A 26,997-nucleotide genomic window follows, 5' to 3' on the forward strand; every position below is an offset into this window, starting at 1 on the left:
TCCAGTGCGCATGAGCAACTAGAAGCGGCGAGGCGGGAAGTGTTGCGCAGGCGCGTTTGGCAGACTGGCTAAGTGGGGAGCTCTTGGAGGCGGCGACCCAGGCATCTGGGGAGCCACAGAAGTCGTATTCCCTTAAACCGTGAGTTTGCGACGGTTTGTTCCATGGCGCGGGATTGTGAGGGATTAGAAACGAATTCTGGATCATGACTTCGGTCTTGTCACAGCGCAGTACTCCCCACCCCCCCTCGGATCCCGCGGAGTCGCGGCGGGAAAGTGGTGCGCCTGCGCACTAAGCATCCTGTTCGGTCTCTGGGCTGAGGGAGGAAGGTCCCTGCCCGCGGAGCTCGCTGCCCGCGCTCCGGGAAGGATCCCATTCATTCCCCCTTCCCTTCCTCCGCCCGGCGCTCGTGGCCAGTATCGTATCAGTTCTCCACCAACTTGCATGGGGCTTTGGACCAGCCTCCTGACGCTCCCTTTCCGTAGGCAAACGATTCCCCCCGTCAGTCCTCTTCCTCGGGTCAAACCGCTCTCCCCGCTCAGGCCTTCCCCGCCCCGGCCCCACTCGCCAGAAGCCGGGCTCGCGGCCCCAGCGGTGCCCGCCGCCGCCGGCCGCCCGGGAGGCTCCCCGGCCGGGAGAGTTGCCCTCGGCGCCCAGCCGGTATGTCTGGAAGGTGAAAGCGAAGCAAATGGAATCCTTAGAACTGGCCCACAGTTTTCCTTCCTTTGGGGATTTGGACATAGGGTGCGTCGTTAAATGTTTGCCCCTTTGGAGGCAGGGGCATTTTTCAGTGCTTGGTTCAGTGAGTGATTTCAACTTCTCGTCTTCTCCAGTATTCTAATTTCCACAGCTGCTCTGCTGCCCCTCTGGACATGACCCCTTAGCTGGCATTTTGCATCCCACTTGTTTTGTGATGGAGGCGTCTTTGGGGATTCAGATGGATGAACCGGTGGCTTTTTCTCCCCTGCGTGACCGGTTTCAGGCGGATGGCTCGTTAAAAAAACATGAGCAGAATTTTAAACTACCAGGTATGTGTTTAATTCCGAAGATGTACTGCAACAATTCTGTAATTTCGATTATTTAGAAAAAAATAACTTCCTGAATCTTAAAATGAGTTGTGTGTTTATATAGGAGCATTTTACAAATCAGTAAAGCTTCCTAAGGTCTAGATTTAGGATTGGATTGCATTTTAGGATTGTAGTCCAACCATGTCATTTCACAGACGTAGTTGCTAAGGTCTAAATATTAGTGATTGTCTAAGAACACGAAGTTATTGATACCAGAACTAGAATTTCTCTTCTAGAGACCTGTGTTCCTATATCTACTCACCATATTGCATTAAACTTGGATTTAGAAATCGACATTGGAGGGATTTTCTCTTAAGTATTCAAAAGCAGAATTCATCGACAAAAATAAATGAAGTTTATTTTTGTATTTATTTGTGGCAATAGGTCACTGTATCTCAGTGTATACCATGAAGTGTTGTTTGACCCTAACCCAGACCTTGAAGTGAGAGAGAGTCAAAGAGTACCTGATCTTGTGCCCTGAAATGTGCGCCTTCATTCCTGCTCCAGCACAGTGCTGGGACATACTGGGTGTTTAATAAATGTTTGTTAAATAGAGGAGTTTCAGTCGACTCTATTTTTTTCCCCTAAAAGAGAGCTAAATCTTCTTTTCCATCTTTGTCTTAAGCATATTTAGTGCTTGTCCAAAAGATACTAATTTTACCCTTTCATCTGTGATGTATACGTAAACACTACAAAATAGACTTTAACCCCACCCTAGAAAAATATGATGTCACATGCTTTTGCTTTCTAAAACTCACCTCATCTTTGGTGTCAAAATGAGTATCCTTCCTGATGCCCCTGTTTTTGGTGATGAAAGCCACTGTTATTCCAGTTACCTATGCTTAAAACTTCAGAGTTGTCTTCGACTTATGTTTTGTATTTGCTCTGTATTCAGTCACCCAGCTTTCTTACTTTTTAATATGTATGGCATTGTCTCTTCCCATTCCCGCTTTCACCACATTTATTCCCTGACACTTTGCTCCTGGATTACAGTGAAGTTTCTCACCTAAACTGCCTGCTTTCACTTCTTTTCCATCCTCCAGTCCATCTTGTACATTGCTACTAAGAATAATCTTAAAATGCCACTTTCATCCAGTTTTGTGGATGCTGCACCTCTTCCCTTCCATTGTTCTTGCAATTACCTATTTTTCATGATTCACCTTTCCCTTACGTCATTGGAGACATAGCACAATAACATAGTCATTGTATTATTATTCTAGTGTTGTTTAGCCCTGTGTGTATTCTGTCTCTTCAGTTGTAGTATAAGCTCCTTGAAGGCAGTGTGTCATCTAGCTCCTGATATGTGTTGTGCACTAGGCAGAGTGTATGAATGGATAAATCTGACTTGGTTCTAGCATCATGTTCAGGTGAAAGCTCCCATTCTAATATTCTCCTGAAAATCTGGGCAACAAAGAGGGGAGTGGATTTTATTCCAGGTTTTCAAACTTTTGTGGCTTTTATGTAACAGAACATTGAACATTATAAACAGTACCTTTGATAATTTATAAAACATGCTGAAATGTTATTCATACAGTTCTTTTTTATATGATCTCAAAAGCTAAGGTTATATCAAAAACGTAACTTCAATAAGGAATAAAGCTGATGAGGTCCAGACACATAACCGTCTCATGATCTGATGTGATTTACTTTCCCCTGATGGAATAACTTTTGAAGGGTAGGATTTTTTATATGTCTTTGCATTACCAGAACCTAACAGTATCCAGCACATAGTAGGTGCTTGAAAATATTGAATGAGTGGTTTAATGCAAGGATATAAAGTAAAATACTTAGTGTCATGGAGGAATAACACAGCTCTTTGTTTTGGGATATTTGTCAGCTTTTTATAACTTTTTTCTGATAAAAATTACACATGGTTATTGAAGAAAATTTAGAAAGCCAACATGTGGAAATATTATCCCATTATTGCCCATGTTGACATTTTATTATATTCCTTTAGTTGTGCATACAGAGATACATTTTTTAAAAAACTAAATTGGGATCATAGCCAACTTATTATTGTCTTTTTTTCTTTCTTTTTTGTTTTTTGAGAAAGGTTAGCCCTGAGCTAACATCTGCTGCCCATCCTCCTCTTTTTGCCGAGGAAGACTGGCCCTGAGCTAACATCCGTACCCATCTTCCTCTATTGTATATGTGGGACGCCTGCCACAGCATAGCTTGTCAAGCAATACCATGTCCGCACCAAGGATCCAAACTGGTGAACCCCAGGCCGCTGAAGCGGAATATGCAAACCTAACCGCTGCGCCACCGGGTCGGCCCCCACCAACTTATTTCTAATCTCGATTTTTTACTTAGCAATATATATCTTGAACATTCCCTATGTAATTAAATATTCTGTAACTTGATTTAAAATGACTGCCTAATATTCCATTGCATAGTATGCTATAATTTATTTAAATTGCCTTTTCTTATTGAACCTTTGGATTCTTTTCCATTTCTTCCTATTAAGAAAAATGCTGCAATGAACAAAGTACCTGGCATAGTATTGAATCAAGTGTTTATTCTTTCATTCTTTCAGCAAGCTTTTTTTTTTTAAGTATCTGCTATATGCCAAGTTTAGTTAAGTGATAAAGATCTGTTCAGTGAAAGAAGGAAGTATAAACTATGTATACACCGTACTCCGACTGTCTCTTGCATACTGTTGAACTGTACTGGAAAGCTTGCTTTTGGTGTGTTGTATAGATATTCTTAGCTCATGCTTCTAAAATGGGTTTTCGATACCATCTTGGTTTGCCTGGGACGAATCCAGTTTATGCTGTGTTGTCAGAGTGTAATAATTATTATCGGTGCCCTTTTCACTCTCAAGAGGTCCCAGTTTGGGCTAAATTTTATGATCTCCTTAGTTATAGGAGGTGTCAATCAGGCAGCACATGAAGCCCCAGAATTAGTATGACATATAATTCCTAGAGTGTCACTTTTACTCCATGGTAAGTGATTGAAAACATTTCATGTATATGATAAATATTTATTATTAAATGTCTACTATGTGCAGGCATTTTTCTGGGTGCTAGGGATAAATCAGTGCATAACATGCAAAAGTCAATGCCCTCAATCTAGCAGAAAGAGATAGACAGTAAACAAAAATAAATAGTATGTTCCAAAGTGATGAGTGCTGTGAAGAAAATACAGAAGAGAAGGGAAAATGGGAAGTATCAAGGGAGGAGATTGCAATTTTAATAAGTGTAATTGGTTAGAGAAGGCTTCAGTGTGGTAACATTTAAACTAAGTTGGCGAAGGAGTGAGTTATGTAGGTATCTGGGGGAGGCATTCCAGGCAGAGGAAAAAGCAAGCATGAAGGCGGTGAGATGGGAGTGTGCCTGGCATGGAGGAATAGCAAGGAGGTCATTGTGACTGGAAGTGGGGGGATGATGGGAGTGAAGTCAGAGGTGAGGAGAGGAGGTAGTTCTTTGGCTTTTATATGGAGCAAGATTTGAAAGTGGGTTTGAGCAAACATGATTTGGTGAGCTTTAACAGTCTCACTCTGGCCACCGTGTTACGAGTAGACTGTAGGCCAGCAAGGGTGAAAGCAGGGAGTACAGTTAAGGAGGCTATTGCTGTATTAAAGCCAACTTGGATGTATTAAATAGCAGGAAAAAAAAAATCACTTTAAATTTCAAAACAGAAGCCTCGACTTTCTTGTATAAAACATGGGCATTTAAATAATTTTTTAGCTGATGGACTTTCAGTATCTCCCCCCAGTCCTCAAAATATATATTCATTGGTCTCTGTCTTTAGTAGTATTTTCCTGCTTTTGACATGAATACTTTCTTCTGTCTGCTTTCATCTCCCACTTCAGAATTTGAGGATTTTGCATTCGTTTTGGTTGTCAGGAAGTTTTACTATTGTTTAAAAATGTCAAAGTTGTTCGTAGTGACAGGAGACCTCAATATAAATATTCTGAGTTTTGTAAAGATAGGTAAGTACGTAGTAAGTGAGTAGAGGTGGAAGCACATTGAGCTTACATGATCATTCACATGCTTGTGCATTACAGTATTTTCTTATTACATGTATTTTCTTTCTGGTGGTTTCTAACATCTTATCAGCATTTCTGCTACTAACTGCCAGCTCATGCTTATGCAAAGGGAAGTTCCAAGATGTGTGGAACTCATAGGAAAACCATAGACTGTTATGGTTGGAAGGTAAAGTTCATCTGATTCAACTCCTTTGTTTTATAGATTAAGAAATTGAACATGAATGTGGTTTAATGATGAGTTGATTCCAGATCTTTAGATTCTAGGCTTTCTTCTTATTGGTGCTGTCCAATAAAGTTTCTGTGGTAACAGAAATTTCTTTATATTGTCACATGTGGCTAGTGTGACTGAGGAAATTAAATTTTAATTTGATTTAATTTTGATTAATTTAAATAGCCACATGAAACTAGTGGATAGCATAATTCTTTATCATCCTCCTACAAAACTTTTGGTGTTATTAATCACGTACACACAACAAAACATGCACATAAACACTTCAGTACATTTAGTAGTAAAAGGACTATAAACAGGGTTCTTAAAATATTTTGTCATATCGGGGCTGGCCCCGTGGCCGAAGTGGTTAAGTTCGCGCGCTCCGCTGCAGGCGGCCCAGTGTTTCGTTGGTTCGAATCCTGGGCGCGGACATGGCACTGCTCACCGAACCACGCTGAGGCAGCGTCCCACATGCCACAACTAGAAGGACCCACAACGAAGAATAGACAACTATGCACTGGGGGGCTTTGGGGAGAAAAAGGAAAAAAAATTTAAAAATCTTAAAAAAAAAAAATATTTCGTCATATCTAAACATGAATGATTGTAAGATACACCATTTTATGTACTGGTCAGACATGCTGTCAGTTATACTGTGGCACAATGCTTTCTCATCACTTAGAATTTTTTATTTTGTATTTGTTGAAAGAGTTCTTTTAGGCCTAATTAGACAAATAATTGTATATCTCTGGTATGTACTTAAAAAGGAAAATGAACTTTCACATCTCTCTTCTGAATCACTTTTTGTATTCAGGCTTGTTGATTTTCTGTTTTCTCCCTCACAATATTCTTCTCTATATATTGGTGATGCAGAATTTCTTTGAAGAATCCAATTTTAGAAAAAGCCATTATTAATGGGCTCTTAAGAGTCCGATTATGTGGAGCTGGCCTGCATTTGCTTTCTTCTTCACCATCTCTACCACTCCTCCCTACAACTATTTGGTTCTTCATGGTTAAATGTGAATGCTCCTCTATGATTTCTTGGATTTTTTCAAGTCACTGACACCTATTCCGTAAGTTTTGATGCTGGCTGACAACAATTATAAGTTACATCCCAATTTCAGAGTTATTAAAATTGTGTTTTAGAATCAAAGAAATGTACTATGAAATTGAACATATTTTAGTACCCGTTCATGGTGCTTTTCCTATGATACTGGATTTGAAACTGGTTGGAATTGACACTCGTTAGGGAATATTCTAATTGACTGTGGCAACCATGACTACTAGAAAGCTGGCTTTTCCTCCAGGCCTTGGTTTGGTTTCTAGAGTGAAGTGGTGTGGTAGCTGATAGTGAGGGACCTGCTGCTGTCTTTGGCTTCACTCTCTTGTAAACTTTTCTATTTTTTTCCTACAGCTACCTCTGAATGCTTATTATGATGGTAATAATTCATTCATTTGACAGATGTGCCAGGCACTGTTCTAACCAGGAGCTGAGTGTACTGTGGTGAATTATACAGACAGGGAACCTGTGCTGGTGAAGTTTATATTCTAGTGGGAAGAGACAAACGGCAGACAAATAAACGGAATAATTTTACGGTAGATAAGTATGCCAAAGACGATAAACAGGGTAATGTGAGTAATGGGAGGAGTGCTAATTTAAATAGGATGGAGACTAAGGAGACTGTAACAGTTGAGCCAACCACATGAAGTTACAATGGCAGAGGATTCCAAGCAGAAGAAATAATAAGAGCAAACTCCCTAAAGAAATAGTAATAAGAATAACTACAACAATAAGAATTACCACTGTAACTTATTTAGTATTTACTGTATGCCAGACATTGCATGAAAAGCTTCTCATATATATTATTCATTTAATCCTCACAGTATCTCCAGGGCACGGGTACTGTTATTACCCCCTTTTCTATAGATGGAGAACTAAGGCTCACAGCGATAAGCTGTTTGCTCAAAGAAGGTCATACTGGCTGGTAAATAGTGGAGCCAGGATTTTAACTGAGGCTCCCATCTCGGAAACTGGCATGCAGAATTATTGTTATATTGCTTCTTGTATTGAAATCCATGAAGCTTTTCCAGTCCACCTATGAGATAGACGGGGAAGCGAGGGTAACTTAGGTAAGTTCTTCCCATTTCCTTAGATGGGCTGATACAGTGGAGAGAATACTGGACTAGATCTGCTTAGCCTCTTATTTAGTCTCCAGCTCTTAATGTTCTTCCTCCTCAAGTTATCCTCCACATATCATCTTCCTGCTTAGAACCTTTCCATGGTTTTCACTTGCATTCTCTGCCCTTCCCTTTCCTAGCCACATTGCATTTCATTATCTCCCCCCCAACACACACACAGTAATCCATGCCTTTTTTCATTTCCATGTCTTTGCATACATAGTTCCTTCTTCCTAAAATGCCTTCTTCCACTTTTCTACTTGGTGAATGCTTCAAAACACAGCTTAACTGTCACCCGAAGCTTCCTGGCACCTTCAGAAGTGTTCGTTCCCCTCACCCCCCACCTATACTATGTGCATTCCTCTATTATTACAATTATCATCTTGTATTAAGAGTGAGCTTTTAACATCTGTCTCTTCCACTAGGCTAAGCTCCTAGAGAACAGGGGCTGCACCAAATTTGTTCAATTTCTTAAATATGCCCATTGCTGAGCATTTTTTAAAACACAATGTTTGTTAAATGAATCAGTCTATAGACTTATCAGCCATACCTCTGTGAAACTGGACAAATGACTGAACTTCCCTGAATAGAATTTCCTTATCTGAAAAATCATGATAATAATTCATGTTCTGCCAATATCACTGTGCTGTTGTGAAGATCTGAAAAGATAATGCATGTGAAAGTGCTTTGAGATGTCTTAAACTGTTACACTATGCAGAGTATTATGATAACTTAAAAAGTAGCTGTTGCTTGGGCTAGCTATTATAATAAAATGTGATGATTCCTAAGTATGTAGTTCTTTTGTATCCAGTAGTTTATTGCATTTTGTCTTACTGCCTCTCCTTATTTTAACCATGTACGTTTTTGTAAAGAACTTATATTTATTTAAAAGTAGCAATTTATCTGCTGTCAAAGATAGAGGATAATATTGGTAGTTGGAACAGTTTTTTAAAAATATTTCTTAACTTCCTCGAGAGCTTTAGTATACCACCTCTCTGAGGGTATACTGTGAATATTCAATACATAAAACTTTCTCAAGCCTGTAAGATTTTGTATCTTTGGGGGAAGGAAATAGTTTTCAAGAAGATTGCATTGTGTTCTTGTCATGCCATCTAGTGATCATAGCACAAATTGTTTAGTTATTTTGTAAGTTTAGTTTCTTCATTGTGTTGTAGCTATGCAGTGACAGTGTATCCATTAGTAAGTAATTCTAGAGTAAAAGAATTAATTGTGTGTGATTCTTGGACTTAATCAGTTTTGTCTGTTAGTTTAAGTGGGGTGTGTGAGTTATGGCTACTTGATGGGGTTTTAATTATTCTTGTCATGATTTTGAGGTTTATTATAGCTATTTTTTTCTTGGTAACTTAATTACTCATGTTTTAGAATTAATTTCATTGAGTTTTTTTTTAAGTATAAGATATACTCTCATTAATTATAACTATAAATTCTTTTTTCCTTGATAGGCATTAAAAAAGATATTGAGAAGCTTTATGAAGCTGTACCACAGCTTGGCAGTGTGTTTAAGATTAAGGACAAAATTGGAGAAGGTAATTTGGGGATATACTTTATTATCTTTAGAAGTTATTTTTCCTTCTGTTTTCCTTGTATAATCTTGACTTTCATTATTAGTTCTTATTGAAAAATATACCCCCTTTTAAAAATATTAAGACCATGTAACAGTAACGTGAAAAGAATGGAAGAATAAATAAATATTTACAGTAAAATAAATAGTCCTATTTGATTCTTTATGCTTTTCTACCATTAAAAGTATTGATGTGTTCATAACATATTAATGATAGATTAATTATTAAAAGTGGATATTTTAAGATTCAAATGGGGGGATTTGATCAAGGGAAGCCAAATATTTTTCCTCTTTCTCCATTGCAGTTAGGTAGAATTGTACATTGAAACATATATGAAACCTAAGATGGCAAAATGATGAAAATAAAGTGGTACAATATTTATAGGATTATATTAACATAAATACCATTGAGAGACTGGCACTCATATTGATTGAATGAAAGGTGAATTTGGCAGACAGATGTGAAGTGAATGAGAAAATAAAAGATTATAGAACTTTTTGGCTCTGTTGATAAATGCCTAAATAGTAAAAAACTTCCATTTCCTTGTTGCTTGCTTTGCACAATGGGAAGTGTCAGATGAGAAAAGGCTGTCAGTGGGGGCAGGGAAATTAGAAGATGAGGTGATTTGGAATGTAAGAAGCATATCTTTACATCTTTTTCCTTACATTTTTGGACACTGACTTAATGTTCAAAAACTTGGTTTTGGAAAACAGTGATTTCCTCCTAACAAATTGATAGCTTTTCCTGAAGTGGGGAGGGGTGGAGTGTGTTCTAAGGCTAAATAAGCTTGGAAAATATAGCATATGTACTTGCTTTTGGTTATTCATGACGTTCTTGAACACTTTAAAGACTCTGGGAAATTTTGTAGTAAAGGAATTAATTTGTTATAACTTCATATTTCTCAAATTTAATTGACTACTAAATCTTTTATTTTTTCTGTTTAACACTAAATTTAAAATCCCAGGTATTTTTGTAGGGTTTTTTTTTTCCCTAAGACTATTGTCATTTCTGCTTCTAACAGACCTGTATCCAAGTCTTAAGTAAGTAATTTCAAATGATAATATTATAGAAAAATAATTATTAGAATAGATCATGACCATGGAAATATTTTATGCTAACCCAGTCAAACAGATTTACTATAGAGTTTTGGTAAATTAATAAACCCCTAAAGAACTGAGGACATTTAAGAATTTACTGAAGATTGAAGATAAGTTGTAGGGGGCTGGCCCTGCGGCCGAGTGGTTAAGTTCGCGCCCTCTGCTTCCGCGACCCAGGGTTTCGCCGGTTCAGGTCCTGGGCGCGCGCGACATGGCACTGCTCATCTAGGCCATGCTGAGGCGGGGTCCCACATGCCACGACCGGAAGGACCCACAACTAAAAATATACAACTCTATACCAGGAGGCTTTGGGGAAAAGTAAAATAAAAAAAAAAAGAAGTATTTATAGATGTGTTGCTCTTTGTGTTCATTGTCATTAAAATATTGGTAATTATCATAATTTTATGGGTTCCAAACAGTTTTTAAGATCTATTTTAGCATTGTTTCATTAACAGTTTTAAAAACCAAATATTGAAAAATCTGATAAATTGTTTTACAGGCACTTTCAGCTCTGTTTATTTGGCTACAGCACAGTTACAAGTAGGACCTGAAGAGAAAATTGCTCTAAAACACTTAATTCCAACAAGTCATCCTATAAGAATTGCAGCTGAACTTCAGTGCCTAACAGTGGCTGGGTAGGCAATTTAAAGATATTTTAATTGAACCGGTTATATATTATTTTTAAGAGTTTTGAGTAGATGTCTAACAGGGATGATGAGATTGTCCATGAATTAAACATAGTTTTCAGTCAGGCCTGTGCAATTTGCTAGCAGTTTTCCTCTAAACTTGGAATGGTTAGTTAAATTTATATTAATTTTTAGAGTGGATTTCCTTTCAGGGTCAGCTTGACTTCCTGTTTTCTTAGCACTTCTTTTTCTAATCTTCCTGCCAAATCATAAACCTTGGCGTCCATGGTCTAGATATTAAAAAAAATTGTGGGGAAGTCATATTTCACATCTCCTCAGCTATTGACAGCCTCATCTCATATTTTATTTTGAACAGCAGAATCATCTGGCATATCTTTCTCATTGGTCTCTCTCTGCTAGGTCATTGCTCTCAATATACCAACGTGATCTAGTATCTCTTGTCACTCCTGTACTGCCATCCCTCTTCCAGTTGCTCTGTCATTTCTTTGCTTCCCTTCACAGCAAGACTTCTCAAAAATTGCCTACACCTACTGTTTTCACTTCCACACCCTCCTTTCACAACAAACACGTTGTGGCTGCTCTCCTCTATGCTAAACTGAAACTACTGTAGGTAGAGTCAACCATGATTTCATTTTGCCAGTTCCTGTTTCTGTTTACATGAACTCTAGGCAGTGTTTAAGATAATTGATTTGAACCATCGTCTTTTGACTTCTTTACTGCCCCATGCTCTTTGTTTTCTTCCTGCTTTATTTAGCTTTTCATTTTCAGTATCCATTGCCAGGTCTTCCTCTTCTACCTGAACCGTAATTGTTGGAGCTCCTCAGTGCTCTATCCTGGGCTCGCTTTCTCTAGACTCTTCCCTAGGTAGTATCGTGTTTCTACCTGGCTTTAAATACATAGTAACAATTCCCCTAAGTATATAGCTGGCCTCAGACCTCTTAACTGCAGATTTGTATATGTCCACCTGCCTATTTGCATTTCTACTTGGATACTGCATAAAAATCTCAAATGTAATATGCCAAAAATTAAATTTTAATCCACCTTCACCTGCCAAAAAAAAAGAAAATACCTTATTGCAGCAACCTGTTTTCATCTACCCATCTCAACAGATAGCACTACCAACTACCCAGTGGCTCAAGCCAGAAACCTAGTCATCTTCTGACTCCATTTCTCTCCTAAACCACATCCATCACCAAGTCCTGGCCATTTTGCCTCCAAAATATATCTAAAAACCCATCCGTATCTTTCTATCTACTCAACGACAACCTCAGTCCAAACCTAGGTTACTACAATAGCCTGTTTCTTTCTCTTCCCTCTTAATTCTGTGGTCGTAAAACAGCCAGTGATCTTTAAAATATAAAAATGTGGATACTGTTAGTCCCACCACTTAAAATCCTTCAATAGTTTCCAAATGTACTTGAAAAAAAAATCCAGCCTTATCTCATGGCAGTCCTCCCACCTCCCTCGCTCTGCTCCGGTTTCTTTAGTTCCTCGAATTTGTCTCGAGCCTTCTTACCTAAAGGCACTTCCCATTCTGTTTGCCCATTCAGGAAGACCCCTCCCCGTCTTTGCATGCTGACTGCTCATCTTTCTGATCTGAGCAAGAGTGGCACCACTTCAAAGAGGTCTCTGAATTAAATTAAGTTCTGTTTTTTCTCGTCACAGCACCTCTTGATCTCTTTCAAAACCCTCATCTCAAACTGTCATTGTTTATTACCTTGTTTACTATCTGTTTTGTCCACTACATAGTAAACTCCATGAGGGCAGAAATCATGTTAATTTTAATTCTCCATTGCATCCCTAATGTGTAACATAGTGTTTGCCAAATAACTACCCACTAAATATTTATTGAATGAATGAACAAGCCTATTTCTTTGTTTCACCCTTCTGTTTATTATAGAGCATGAGGTGGCCTCTCTAAGACATGATTATATGCATTCTAGTCCCCTGAATAAGATCATTTCTTTTTCTACACTTTAAATGTCTCTCTCTACCACTTTTCCGTTCCCTGTACTTTGAAACAGTGTGTGCTAAAAAAGTCTTTATCTGATCTTGCTTCCCTTCTAGCTCCTATGCTGGCTTTTCTTCTTTTCTTTGTCAGATAGTTCAAGGAAGTGGTCTTTATGTTCTGCTTCCATTGTGTCCTATTTTCTCTCCTTAAATTCTGTTTTGCCTCTTCCTTTCCAGTTAAATTGCTCTCTGAAAAATTACCAGTTAATTCCTCTTGGCCAAACTAAAAGCCTTCCGTCAGTGTTCATTCTCTTTGACCTTCAAGCCGATCACCCTTCCTTCAAAACTCCTCACTTGGGTGACATTCCTGTCTGGGCTTTCTGGCCCATCTTCCTTATTTTGCCCTCCAACTTGAGACTTTTCCAAGGTTCAGTTTTCTCTTCTGTCTAATCATTTTCACAGCTTTGGGTTTCGTTTCTTTGCAAGTACTGTCCTGAGTTCTCACTTAAGATTTAGTTCTGTATCTAGATATCTTTATCAAAATGATGAGGTCTTAGTTTTGATGCTTCTTTTCCTCATTTCTCTACATACTTTGTTGGTATCCATGTTGTTTTACTCACTTAGGTTCAAAACCATGGAAATCAACTTTACCCTATTTTCCTCATCTTTTATGAAGCAGTGTGGCATAGTGGTTAAGAACATAGATCTGAAGCAGGCTGCCTGGATTGAAATCCTTGCTCCATGACTTACTAATTTAGTGACCTTGGGGAAGTTCCTTAACCTCTCTGTGCCTCAATTTCCTTATCTGTAAAAAAGAGGGAGGAAATAATAGCACCATTCTCATAGGGTGTTGTGAAGATTAAGTGAATTGTTAATAGATGTCAAGTGCTTAGATCAGAGCTTGGCATATAGCGAATGCTCAATAAATGTTAGCTATTATTAATTAATTTGTTTATTATTATTACTGTCTTATCTGCTATTGAGTTTTGTTAATTCATTCTTGTTATTCATCTTTTCCTTCTCATTCTGTCACTTCCCCAATTAAAACTATAATTATCCCATGTTTAAATTATTATAGTAACCTCACAACTGGTGCTATTTTTGTTTTTAAAAAAAAATCTTTATCTTGTACAAGTCAGTTAAATGTGTATACTGTCCTTTAAGTTAGTTTTCTATCATTATTTATGCATTGCTAAAATTACATTTTTAAAAGAACTCGGCATAAAATTTCAGTTCATTTGACCTTTCCTCTAAAGTTCATTGTGCATTTTTCCACTAGGGGGCAAGACAATGTCATGGGAGTTAAATACTGCTTTAGGAAAAATGATCATGTGGTTATTGCTATGCCATATCTGGAGCATGAGTCCTTTTTGGTAGGTTTTAATATTTCTTGAATTTTTATTAGCTGAATATTTAATTGGAAACAATTTTATGACCTTATTCATAACTTTATTTTAGGACATTTTGAATTCTCTTTCCTTTCAAGAAGTACGTGAATATATGTTTAATCTGTTCAAAGCTTTGAAACGCATTCATCAGTTTGGTATTGTTCACCGTGATGTTAAGCCCAGCAATTTTTTATATAATAGGCGTCTGAAAAAGTAAGTATGGAAAGTTACCAGAAAATATTTACACTTGAATGAATTTGTGCTATGAGGTCATCTTTTAGACATAGAACATACTGCAGCAGCCATGCACAGATTTTTTTCTATTTCAAATTTTCATTGTGATTGGGGATGGGGGAAATACAGTGAATGAGAAGATAAAATTGTGTTGGTACAGCAATATACATCATTAGATGTTCCATGGCTCAACGGAAATAGCACTTAGCTAAAAGAAACTTAGAAAGGATCTAGTCCTTTTTGACCTTACACATTTCTCTTATCTCTGTGTTGTTTTTCCTTTCTCATAAATGAGGGGATTGCTCCATAGGATAGCCAATTTCCTGTTTGAACACTAATGTTCTGTTTTTAAGTATATTTTTTATGCTGATTATATACATAGAGGCATTGAAAACTTAAGTACTGCTTTTTATACAATATATCATAGTGAGTATGATAGGAAGAATAGAACTATAACTTCTTTTCTTGGGCTTTTAAAATACTCCTGACTTTTCTCTTTAATTTTCTTTAATTAAGTCAGATTTTTAAACTATGATTTTAATTTATTTTGCTTTTAAATCTGTTTAGTTAAAAATTAATCTGCTGTGATGCCATCTCTGCCACTATCAGAGAACAAAGGATTGTGCTTATATCCTGCATTCCTTGTCTGCCTTGTCAGTATAGGAAAAAGGGGATAAAAGATTTTTGTGTGTGGGGGGGATTTTCAATCCTAGTTAGCTATTAAATCCTTACCTTGTCTGCAAAACTTATTTTTTTTTCTTTTTTCAAGAATGTTACAATTTCTTCATTGATCCCCAAAAGAATTACAGTTTCTGTATGAATATGGTTTGAGCCTACTGTGATGTTACTAAGCTTTAACTGTTACAGAGAAGTAAAAAATGCTTGCTTTTGTTTCTTAGGTACGCCTTGGTAGACTTTGGTTTGGCCCAGGGAACCCATGATACAAAAATAGAGCTGCTCAAATTTGTCCAATCGGAAGCTCAGCAAGAAAGTTGTCTACAAAATAAATCCCACGTAATCACAGGAAACAAGATTTCATTGAGTGGCCTAGCAGCACCTAAGGAGCTGGATCAGCAGCCCACCACAAAAACTTCTGTTAAAAGGCCCTACACAAATGCGCAAATTCAGATTAAACATGGAAAAGATGGAAAGGTTCTACCTCTTTTATTTCTTAAGTACTAATATGATTTCAGAAATTTACTCCTTTATCCAACAAAGGGAGGTATAATAGTAGGATAATACTTGGCAATTAAAAAAATTTTTTTTGCATTTGTTATATACTCAATTGATGAGATTTTCACTAAGATTTGTAATGGATCATTTTACTATTTCAAAACTGAAATTTACTTGGAAGTTTTAGAATGTTTTTATCATTATACATTATATAACAAAAATGGAAAATAATAAATTTTCCCTGCATGTTATAAAATTCAGATTAATTATCTTTTTCAAAAGACAGCATCAGTTATAGGGGAAAAATTCTGAAGTGTCTATCTCCATTTTAGCTGCACAGCCAAATGTAACATCCATGCAGGTGGTTTTTTTAATTTTTTTATTTGTGTATATATATATGTATTTGTGGACTATGATAACATGTATGGGTGTTAAGCGTTCTGTCTAGACTCTTTTCTCCGTTCACAGAAGTGTTTTGGGGCCTGAGAATGACTTGGATGCAGCTGTTTTTGTTTCATGTCACTTAACTCTTTCAAAACTATGGCAGAGTACAGCTGGCAGAAAGTGTTACAGATATAATCCTTATTTTCCTTGTTTTTGTTGGTATTGTAGGAGGGATCTGTAGGCCTTTCTGTCCAGCGCTCTGTTTTTGGAGAAAGAAATTTCAATATACACAGCTCCATTTCACATGAGAGCCCTGCAGTGAAAGTAAGTAATGTAGCTTAATAGTGCAATCATCAGCCAGTCGTACCCTGAAGAGAACTTAGAGAATGGCTAGATTAGTGTTTATTATCAGTAAGTTTTTAAAAGTAGGGTTTTGCTTTGGCAGAAGGTATTACTACTGCTTTGAGCATCTAGGCAAACTTTTATTTTCTCCAGTTTTTTCCTGAACTTTTCTGGTGGAATTTTTCATTATTTTTGGTTAGCTCACTATAATTGCTCTTTCTCTGAAGGAACATTTAGAACATTAGGCCTTTTCTTTCATTGGCTAGAATGTGAGCTCCCAAGAACTAACACATTTCTGACACACAGTTGATGGCATAAAGATATTTGTAAAGTTTACAAAATTGTCATCAGTGTTCAGTGGTTTTAAATTGACATATGATATCTTGTAACAGCTAGATAGCATGAGCAACAAATTAAAACCCTGATTTTAGCCAATGTAATTGTGCAGTTTACAGTTCTGAAATGGAGTTAGACACTAGAACGTAACTGTTTTATGTTTTTGTAACATATCAGGAAAAGTGCTAATAAAGTATAAGTCAAATATTTACCAAATAGAACTAATTAGTAAATTTTAGTGTTTATTCAGAAAAACCTAAACAGACCTTAAATGTTTTCATAGAGAACTGTTTATTTACAATCCAGTACCACATTCGGCAGTTTTAAAAGTTGTGCTTCCACTGTTGTGTTTTGCCATACTAGCATTTGAGGGCATCATGTTAAATATCATAAAGATAGAAAATATGACTTTTCTTTTACAGCTTATGAAGCAGTCAAAGACTGTGGATGTACTCTCTAGAAAGTTAGCAACAAAAAAGAAGGCTGTTTCTACAAAAGTTATGAATAGTGGTGTGATGAGGAAAACTGCCAGTTCTTGCCCAGCTAGCCTGACCTGTGACTGTTATGCAACAGATAAAGTTTGCAGTATTTGCCTTTCAAGGTAATGTGTTTTAATGGTGCTGTGAAATCACCAGCATGCTGCAAGGCAAGAGAGACATTGCATTGATTTTGGTGGACAGTTGGTTTAGTGTGTGAAAGTCAGGAACAGCACAGTTCTGTGAACACAGGCACTGATGAGAGTGGTACCTTGAAGAGCACATGATAATTATAGTTAGGTATTGTTCATTTACCATGCGTATGCTCTTTGGAAAACACATTTGCTCTTATATGCAAATAATTTTGATGCAGGGGATAGCTCTTTTGGAACCTTAGAATTGCACATTTTGCTTGCTGATTTGATCTCGTTTTCTTTCTTTATTCCTGCCATTGTGGAATAACCAGAACCAAATAATAAAGCTCCTCTCTCACTCCCACCTCCAACTCTTTGCCACATAAATTCCTCCCTTTCTTTCAAGTCTTGGCTTTCATGAGCCTTTCCCAGTTAACTCAAGTATGTGAGTGACTAAGTATATCAGTAATTAGTCACTCCAAACAGAAATGGATTTTTTTACCTCTGAATTCCTGTTGTATTCTAGTTTTATTTTATGGGTCTTATCATCTACTATCTTTTTTTATGCCTATAAGTTACCTTCAAACCTTTCTGGAATAGGGCCTGGGAACTAGGTGGCAGGGCGGGGTGGGGGGACTGGTAGAAGCAAAATCTAGGATTTTTATCACACTGGATTATTGTCTGCTTTATAATAACTTTTATTTATGTAGATATCAAGGCAGAATTTAGTGTGAACTAAATTGATAAATGTTATTTTTTGGTCTTAAATAATTAAACTTTAACATAACTAGAGTAATCTTATTTCATTGTCATCAGGCGGCAACAGGTTGCCCCTCGGGCAGGTACACCGGGATTCAGAGCACCAGAGGTCTTGACAAAGTGCCCCAATCAGACTACAGGTATGTTGCACTAGAAACTCAGAACCCTATTAAAATTGACTGTCCCAGGTATGTTTTATTTTATGATCTTTGTCTATTTATCACTAATACTTAAGCTCTCCTGCTTTTAATTAAATTATGTAAGTGGTTCTAACAGTGTGGCATTCCCATTTTTGAGATAATGCTATTTATGAAAGTTTTTAATTCTAGTGTTGCCTTTTTTTTAAACAACTTTTTTCTATAGATTGCATTTTGCTTATCTTTTATAAGATGATTTTATCAGGAATTTTGTTAATATCACCTTTGTGGGGGAAAAAATTGTGTTTAGTAATCTTTGCTAACGTAAGACTTATAGCATTTTATCTGTTTGCCTAATACCTCGAAAGTTTTCTGTGATGTACATATGATTGTGTGTTTGATTGAAATTATTTTTTGTTATAGTAATACAATATAATAGCATTAAAAGGATTTTAGAAAGAGAAAAAAGTCTGTGATGTAAAGAAGTTGTCATAGAGCCAGAACCCAGGAACATCTTATTGAATAGATGAATCCTGCTATTCACTTGGATTATGGACTTTAAAGAAATGCATTCATTCATTGTGTGTATTCTGTGCTTGCTAATGATACAAAAAAGTGAATGAAACTATTTGTGTTTTACACTCTAGTCAGGGAACACTAATAATTATCAAATAATCTGTTGAGTATGGTTATAAAACTTTTTTTTAACAGTTTATTAATTTTTTTGGTGCGGAAGATTGGCCCTGCACTGACACTTGTTGCCAATCTTCCTCTTTTTGCTTGAGGAAGAGTAGCCCTGAGCTAACATCTGTGCCCATCTTCCTCTATTTTTTTATATGTGGGATGATACCACAGCATAGCTTGATGAGTGGTGTAGGTCCGCATCCGGGATCCAAACCCATGAATCCAGGCCACCAAAGTGGAGCGCACTGAACTTAACACCATCAGGCTGGCCCCTGGTTATAAAACTTTATACAAGATATTTTAGGGATCTCTAACTATTCTTCACTGAAGGGATTATGGAAGGAAGTTTATGGAAGAGAATCTCTTTGAAGAGAATGTAAAATTGGGGTGGAGAGGTTGGCATTGAGGCCTGCACAGAGGAACTCAAGAAACAGCACGGTCTAATCATGCAGGAAACAAGTTTATTGTTGCTAGAATGTAAGATGGAAGTCAAGGAATGATGAGAAATAAACCTAGAAAGAGGTAGACAAGGTCAGATCACACGTGTTTAAGCGTCTTGGACTGTATCCTATAAGTGTTGGAAAGTTATTCAAGGAAAAGAGATGGTAATGGTTGTGTTCCAGATGGAGTGTTCTGGCAGGTTTGCAGAGAGGATAGATCTTGGAGAGTGGTGTTGTGGTCCAGGTGAGAGGTGATGAAAGCCCGAATGAGGGCATTAGTAATAGGAATGAAAAGAAAGGTGAAGAATTGGAAAAGCAGAGCTTGGTGGATACTTGGATATGGGATTTGAGTGGGGGGTGGAGAGGGAGAAGGCATGCAGGATGTTTATCAGATTCCTAGGTTGAGGGACTTGGATGGATACCAGTAACCAAGGTGGAGAATAAAGAAGTTTAACTGGTTTACAGGGAAAGATAAAGTTGATTGGGGGCATAATTGGTTTAAGATATTTGTGGGACATCTAGATAGAGATGTCCGACAGAATAAAAGTATGTCTGAGGTTCAGGCAAGTCTGGGCTGGAAATATAGATGTGTCATTGTTGTATAAATGGTAGTTGAAGCCATGAAATGGATGGGCCAGTCAGGGAGAGTATGCAGGGGAAGAGGTTGGAACTCCGAGGAACCTCAGCACTCAAGGGTTGATGCTGAAAACGTTGAAGGAGCAGGCAGAGGTACGAAGGGAACCGAGAAAGGCAGATGATACAGTGGCCAAGGGAATAGAGAGCAAATAATTGGTGATACTGGGAGGCCAACAATTAGGAGAGAAGTACCTAAAAGAAAAAAAATGTGTTTCTTGACATGAGGCTGAGCTGGTCTTAATCTTATCTGCCAGAAGTCTGGAGATTAAAGCTTCTATCACAAAAGTTAGCATTAGCATCTGGCTGAAGAAGAGCTTCTAATGTTCAGTACTTTTTACTAAAATGAAACACTTTCACTACTTTGGTGTGTAATTCTTGAGAAGCATCCAGTTTTTTCCCCACATAGCTATTTTTGGATTTCTTTTGATCTTATAAAATGTGCATTTACTTAGTGTTTTCTAATGATAAAATATCCTTTTAAACTCACCAACATGTTGCTCAAGAAAGAAAACAGTGTATTTTGTGTTAAGGATGTTAGGCCAGAGATGTTCAATCCTGGAATTACATTAAAAGCACCTAAGCAACTTTTAAAAAATACTGATGCCTGAGCCCTACCCCAGAACAGTTAAATCAGAATTTCTGAGGGATTGGGCCTGGCTTTCAGAATTTTTTTTAAGATTCTCAAGATAATTCAAATGCATAGTAAAGGTTGAGAACTTCTGATGTAGATGAAAAATTATAGATTTGGGATTTTGTTTAAAGTTTATTTTCTGTTACAGCAATTGACATGTGGTCTGCAGGTGTGATATTCCTTTCTTTGCTTAGTGGACGATATCCGTTTTATAAAGCAAGTGATGATTTAACTGCTTTGGCTCAAATTATGACAATTCGTGGATCCAGGGAAACTATCCAGGCTGCTAAAACTTTTGGTAAGCAGTTTTATATTATAGAACAAAACAAATGCCTTTTATTATCTCCTACAAATTACTTAATAAATTATTATGAAATTCTCTTTATAAATAAACATAGCCTGTATTCATAAAGTTCTCTGATGTTAAGTAGAAAATTTCTCAGTTGCTTGGAAATTAATTGCATTGTGTAATCAGAAAGTAATTTATCACTTCTCTACGTGTAGTCATTTAATCTTATCAAGTACAAAATGCTATACTTCACTATTTAGAGTTCAACTTTATAATCTTAAACAAGAGTAAGGAATAAAATCTCAACTGCCTGTAGTTATGGTTTGACTTTGTTACATGACTATTTTTAATAACAGGTTTTGTTTATTGTGTATTTATTAAGCATCAGGTGCTCTTTGGCCTACGCTAAATGATCTTAGTCTATACTCACAAACAGTTACAATACAGCATAAGGACTGCAGTAAGAAAGACAATAGTTGTAAGGTTTCTTGGAGTTAGGGTAGCAGAGAAGAGAAGTGAACAGAACACCTTTACTGATGGAGTATTCTTGTAAGCATATATTGGACATAGGAAGTCATCTCCTTAGCTACACAAGTTCTTGTACTTCAAGACTGGGATATACACTGTACCTCATAGGGCACCTGAGAATTCTCTCAGCCTGGCTCTGGCCAGCAACTTGAACTCAAATGCCTACCTTCTGCTATTCTCCATGCACAATTATAGTTAATACTTTCCAAAATGGATGGATGTGATTGAGTCAGCATACTACTGCACAATGTGGAACACCCCTTTGGGACAAAATTTTAGTCAATGCACCTCAAAAGTAGCTGGGTTGCCTTGTGCCCAGTCCCAAAATCAGTGGGTCTTAATAAGGTTGCATATCAGAATTATCTGAGACACTTCAAGAAATCGTATGCATCTCTCATCTTACCCTTTCCTGGAAAATGTGATTCAGAAAAATATGATGTGTAGGAAGGGTCCAGGCTTGTTAGTTTGAAAACATAAGTGATTTTGACCAAGAATTACTTCTAAGAACCACTGTGAAAATTATTGTCCCTTGCTTAAGCACCAGTGCCGTGGTCTAATCAGCCAGAAAAACTTAGTCGTGGTTGTGAAGAAAGCCGCATAATAGAGGCTTACAAAAAAATGTTTTTGCAGCAAGATCAATCTGCAACTTGTACCTTTCTTACACCTATTATAAGAAAATTTTGTCTGAGGATAATAGGGTGAAATAATACATACATACAAGGGAAAAGTGACCATGAATGGGAAGCAAGATTGATACCTTGGAAATTATACTTTTACATGAGTATGATTATTCTCAGCTTATTGAGAAAATTTTGATGTACTATTGAATAATTTCACGAGAAATTCATGAACATGAATTTCATCAGAGAACACCAAAACATTTTGTTGAAGAACTTACATCTCTGCCATCTGTAGTGAAAGTTACAATGAGGACCAACAATAGAAGTGCAACATCTGACACACAGATTCCCGGGCAAGTGTCACGATAACAGGCAAGAGCTTTTAGAGATTTATCGTTGTAATGTTTGTTCTCATGTTAAAAAAAATAATGCTATGTAGCACTTATCTCCGTGTTATTAGTGTTACTTCTGTAGTTATTTCAGTCAGATCTTACTATAACCTTGGGCTGAATACAGAAGGACTCAAAACTTCAAAAACCATGACTGTGCTTCCCTTTATGACCCCAAGAAATGACTGGCCTTAGATTAGCAGCAAGAGTACTTCTACTTTCTTGTGTGTAAACTGCACTACTGTCCTCAGCCCCTAGGCCTGACCCCATTGTAGCTTGTCATCAAGTACTTGTTGAATTGTGTCGAATACATTCAAAGGAAAAACCTTGAGCTAAAACAAATACCTGACACCTGGTAGTCTGTAACATAATATTTTTTGATTGAATGTATTAGTTTAAATTATTTTCCCTGAATAATGAGCCCTCTCTTTGGTCATGTAAGAAAATAATTTAGGCATGTTGTGTAACTTGGGGACATGCTGTAACACATACTGTTAGTTATTTCTTGACTTCAGAGTAGCCTATAAATTAAGGAATAAAACTGTATGACTATTCTCCTCTGGCCATAGTTTTCTCAAGAGGAATGATACAATAGATCTAAAAGTGAAAAAGGATTGGCATGTTGTATCTTCAACAAAGTTAGTTTTTGGTAGTTTGTTTCCTTTGTCTCCTCCCTGCCTGTCTCCCCATCCCCTACCTTTTTTCTCTTAGTATTCCAACCCAGTAGTTAGATCAAAATATGTAAAAGTAACTCTTTAACATCCCAAGGTAGATTAATTGCTTTGTTAGCAATCAACATACCCGAGAAAGAAGTCTAAATGCTGTGCTACTCATCGTTTACAGCCACATTTCTGTTTAATAAGGAAATATAAGGCAAAATTAGTACATGTTTGTGTGCTTAACTTATTTTTGCCCATGTCTGATGATACTCCTGTTGTGAACTTGTTTCAAAGATATTTGGTTTTTTTTTTAAGATTGGCCCTGAACTAATATCTGTTGCCAGTCTTCCTCTTTTTTTTTCTCCCCAAAGCCCCAGTACATAGTTGTATATCCTAGTCGTAGGTCATTCTAGTTCTGTGAGGGATGCCACCACAGCGTGGTGGCTTGATGAGCGGTGCCTAGGTCCATGCCCAGGATCCAAACCAGCAATTGCCAGGACGCCAAAGCAGAGTGCGCCAACTTAATCATTCGGCCACAGGGCTGGCCCTGACATTTGTATTTTTAAAAACAGATCTGGTTTATTCATTAATTCATTCAAAAACATTTATTGGAACTTTATGTGCGCCAGGTACTATTGTTGAGTCTGTGTGCTCAAAGAGCTTAAATTCTAGTGGGAGAGACAAACAAAAATATACTGTCAGACAGATGAGTGGTATTGAGAAAGATTAATGGTGGGGCCAGCCCCGTGGCCGAGTGGTTAAGTTCCCGCGCTCCGCTTCCACGGCCCAGGGCTTCACCAGTTCAGATTCTAGGCGCGGACGTGGTACCACTTATCAAGCCGTGCTGAGGCGCCATCCCACATGCCACAACTAGAAGGACCCACAACTGAAAATATATACAACTATGTACTGGGGGGCTTTGGGGAGAAAAAGGAAAAATAAAATCTTTAAAAAAAGATTAAAGGTGAAAGGAAGTGAAGAAGGCTCAGCTGTTTCAGATAGATTGGTCAAGGACAGCATCTATAAGGATGTGATGTTTGAGCTGAGACATGAGAGGCTGAATAATGCCTTTTTGTCCAGTTCAACAGACATTAGTTGAGAACCTAGTATATATCAGACATTGTCTAAGTTTTGGGGATTCAAAAATAAATAAGATAGTCCCTGTCTTCAAAGAGCTCATAGTCTAGTAAGCAAGATAGTCATTCAGTTTTTCAATTACAATACAGGATGGCAAAATTAAGAATAGAAATCTTCACAGGATGCAACACAAGCTTAGAATGATCAACTCTGAGAGTGCAGGTCTCACAGAGGTAATTCTTGATCTGAGTGGTGATGTAAGTGGGGATATCCTGGGCATACTGGGGAGTGCAGGGCATCCCAGGCAAAGACAGGAACCGTGTAGTCAAAGGCATATAGAAGCTTGGAAGGAGGAGAGGGAATGGGAGCTGCAGCTGACTAAAAGATTACAGAAGGGTACGATGAAGCTGGAGAAGTTGACAGAATCATGTGAATCTCTTACACGACTTAGTAAGTCACTGCTTTCTACTTACTATCTCCCACTTATGATTTGACCTTCAAATATTTTGTGCAAAACACAAATATAGCATGTGGCACTCCATCTCATACCCAATGTGACTATCTCTACAAAGCACATGGTTGGACTTGCATGTTTCTCATGAGAGAGGCTTCTGATATATTCAAATAATATAAAATGTATGTATTTTTTCTCTTTAGGCAAATCAATATTATGTAGCAAAGAAGTCCCTGCACAAGACTTGAGAAAACTCTGTGAGAAGCTCAGAGGTATAGATTCTAAGACTTCCAAATTAACCAGTGATATACAGGGGCCTGCTTCTCATGACCCAACTGTTTCAGAGAAGACTGACCATAAAGCTTCTCACCTTATACAAACACCTCAAGCACAGCCCTCAGGGACTTCACTGTGTAAAGGGGACAGTAATGGTTGTGGGGGTCATTTTGATGTGTGTTCTACCAACTTAGAGGGCTGGGATGAGGTGCCTGATGAAGCTTATGACCTACTTGATAAACTTCTTGATCTAAATCCAGCGTCAAGAATAACAGCAGGAGAAGCTTTGTTGCATCCTTTTTTTAAAGATATGAGCTTGTGATCCTCCTTCATTTAACATTTGCTATTGTGTATTGTAAGGTGCAGTGAAAAAGAGTTCTTTGTAATATCTGTAAGTTCTTGATTAGAGACCAGGGCAGGAACAATAATTTATTTTAAAATTTTAGTGTTTACTCTGTTGGCAGATTCTGAAATATGGATTAAGATTACTTAAGATTCCTGGGATAGTTCTTTGGATTAACAACATGATCTTTGATTAGATCTACCCAAGTAGAAGCAGATCTGTAGTGTCCCTAATTACTTGTCACTGCCATATGCAGAAAAAGGAACAGTTTTAGCCTAGTACACAGGAGTTGGAGATGCAAATCTTATAATTAAGGCATGTGATAGGGATTAAATGAGTCAAAAGACTTAGTTTATTGGTTTCTTCAAGCTGTGAGCTATGTGTACTTTTGGAAAACTCAACCTGGTGCTGGTGCTCTAACCATTCTGTAGGTAAAGTAGATAATTTCCTCTTCTGGAAGCATATATCATACCTTTGATTTTATTTCTTTCGTACCTTTTATGAACACTAAACCAATTAATGAGAAAATGTTGGCGGGAAGTATCACTTAAAATTGAATATATTTATCCATTTGTAAAAGTATTTTGTGAAAGCATTTTTTGTGTGAATTGCTTTGATTTTCTTAATGGTTTCTCTCCTGAGTTTTCTGCCTTCTCTACCCCAACCTAACACATTTCCTTGGAAATTATATGGTGCTTTCCAAAGTTTTTGGTCACTTTGTTAAATATTGCATGTGTTTACAGTTGGGAACTTAATGTGTACACTGGTTGATAAAGGGAAACCGCAGGACCAATGTGAGGATTGATAGTCCAAAATCTTTTTCTTTTGCTTTGAATATGTTTCTTTTTTCACATCATCTTAGGTGTAATTAGGTAACTGCCGAAAGGAAAAGTGAACACAGAATTGAGAACATTATTGGAGATATTTCCTCTGCTTAGAGCCATTCAGATCTCTGTATCCTGTTTTGACTAAGTTGGTCCTGCTAAGAGAAGGATGACTGCTGGAGTCTTGGGTGGGTTGGGAAGAGAGAGAATGAAGTAGGCAAAATAGAAAAGGACCGAAAATAGAGGTTTATATATTACTACATTTCAAAATGATAAATATCAGTGACAGCATATCAAACTTCCTATGGGAAATAAGTCTGGGGGTGTGGATCTGCTGAGAAGTTTCCCATTTAGTAGATATAGAGTATAGAAACAGCTTAGGGACATATAGCATTCATTTTGTTATTTTGAGCATTGAAATCAGTATGTCTACCTACTGTGTTTAGTAAGTATAGTATATGCATAAACCATTACCATTGATCTGCTCTGTCTTCTCATGCTGTAATCTTAAAAAAAATTTGAATGTTCTTGAATTTTTATGTTTAATAAAGTTCTTTTATATTTTTTATATCAGACTATTTATTTGAAAAGTACCTTTTTAAAAAACATATTGAGCAGGGGCCGGCCCCGTGGCCAAGTGGTTAAGTTCGAGTGCACTGCTTCGGCGGCCCGGGGTCTCACCAGTTTGAATACTGGGTGTGGACATGGCACTACTCATCAGGCCATGCTGAAGTGGCATCCCTCATGCCACAACTAGAAGGACCCACAACTGAAAATACACAACTATGTACCAGGGGGCTTTGGGAGAAAAAGGAAAAATTTTAAAAATCTTAAAAAAAAAAAAAAAGTATTGACCACTCAAAGTACTTTCCTTCTGGGTTTGATGAATACTCTCTCTTTAGCGTATAGTAGGTAGTTGATTAACAAATACTGACCTGGCTCAAGTAATATGTGAAAGATAAAAGTAGGGTTTTTTTATAGAAAAGTTGCTCATTAACTTCTTTTGTGGGATATTTGTCACAAATAGTAAAGCAGTAAACCATCTCAGTAATTAAAATGAAGTCT

The 26,997-nt window shown here is 37.3% G+C and overlaps 1 protein-coding gene across 3 annotated transcripts; it reads left to right on the plus strand.

Annotated features, from left to right (window-relative positions):
- Window positions 1-26,500, plus strand: CDC7 (cell division cycle 7). 3 transcript variants are annotated; one of them, XM_014841855.3, is made up of 12 exons: window positions 1-139; window positions 832-1,026; window positions 8,906-8,989; window positions 10,622-10,757; window positions 13,999-14,092; window positions 14,178-14,320; window positions 15,241-15,493; window positions 16,127-16,222; window positions 16,999-17,177; window positions 18,003-18,085; window positions 20,622-20,771; window positions 24,693-26,500. In XM_014841855.3, the coding sequence occupies exons 2-12, from the start codon at window positions 912-914 to the stop codon at window positions 25,085-25,087; spliced, it is 1,728 nt and encodes a 575-aa protein (XP_014697341.1). In that variant the 5' UTR covers window positions 1-139; window positions 832-911; the 3' UTR covers window positions 25,088-26,500. The 3 variants fall into 3 exon arrangements, with proteins under 3 accessions (XP_014697341.1, XP_044605264.1, XP_014697342.1); XM_014841856.3 differs by lacking the exon at window positions 1-139 and adding an exon at window positions 317-658; XM_044749329.2 differs by lacking the exon at window positions 16,127-16,222.
- The last annotated feature ends 497 nt before the right edge of the window (window positions 26,501-26,997 follow it).

Source organism: Equus asinus, chromosome 16 (assembly GCF_041296235.1).
Source record: "Equus asinus isolate D_3611 breed Donkey chromosome 16, EquAss-T2T_v2, whole genome shotgun sequence".
NCBI classification, from domain to species: Eukaryota; Metazoa; Chordata; class Mammalia; order Perissodactyla; family Equidae; genus Equus; species Equus asinus.

What these genes read in the sequence shown, in the direction of transcription:
- CDC7 (XM_014841855.3), top strand. Translation starts at nt 912, where the DNA reads ATGGAGGCGTCTTTGGGGATTCAGATGGATGAACCGGTGGCTTTTTCT. An exon ending in CAGTGCCTAACAGTGGCTGG is followed by an intron (nt 10,758 to 13,998) that starts GTAGGCAATTTA and finishes TTTTTCCACTAG; the next exon opens with GGGGCAAGACAATGTCATGG. An exon ending in GTGCCCCAATCAGACTACAG is followed by an intron (nt 18,086 to 20,621) that starts GTATGTTGCACT and finishes TTTCTGTTACAG; the next exon opens with CAATTGACATGTGGTCTGCA.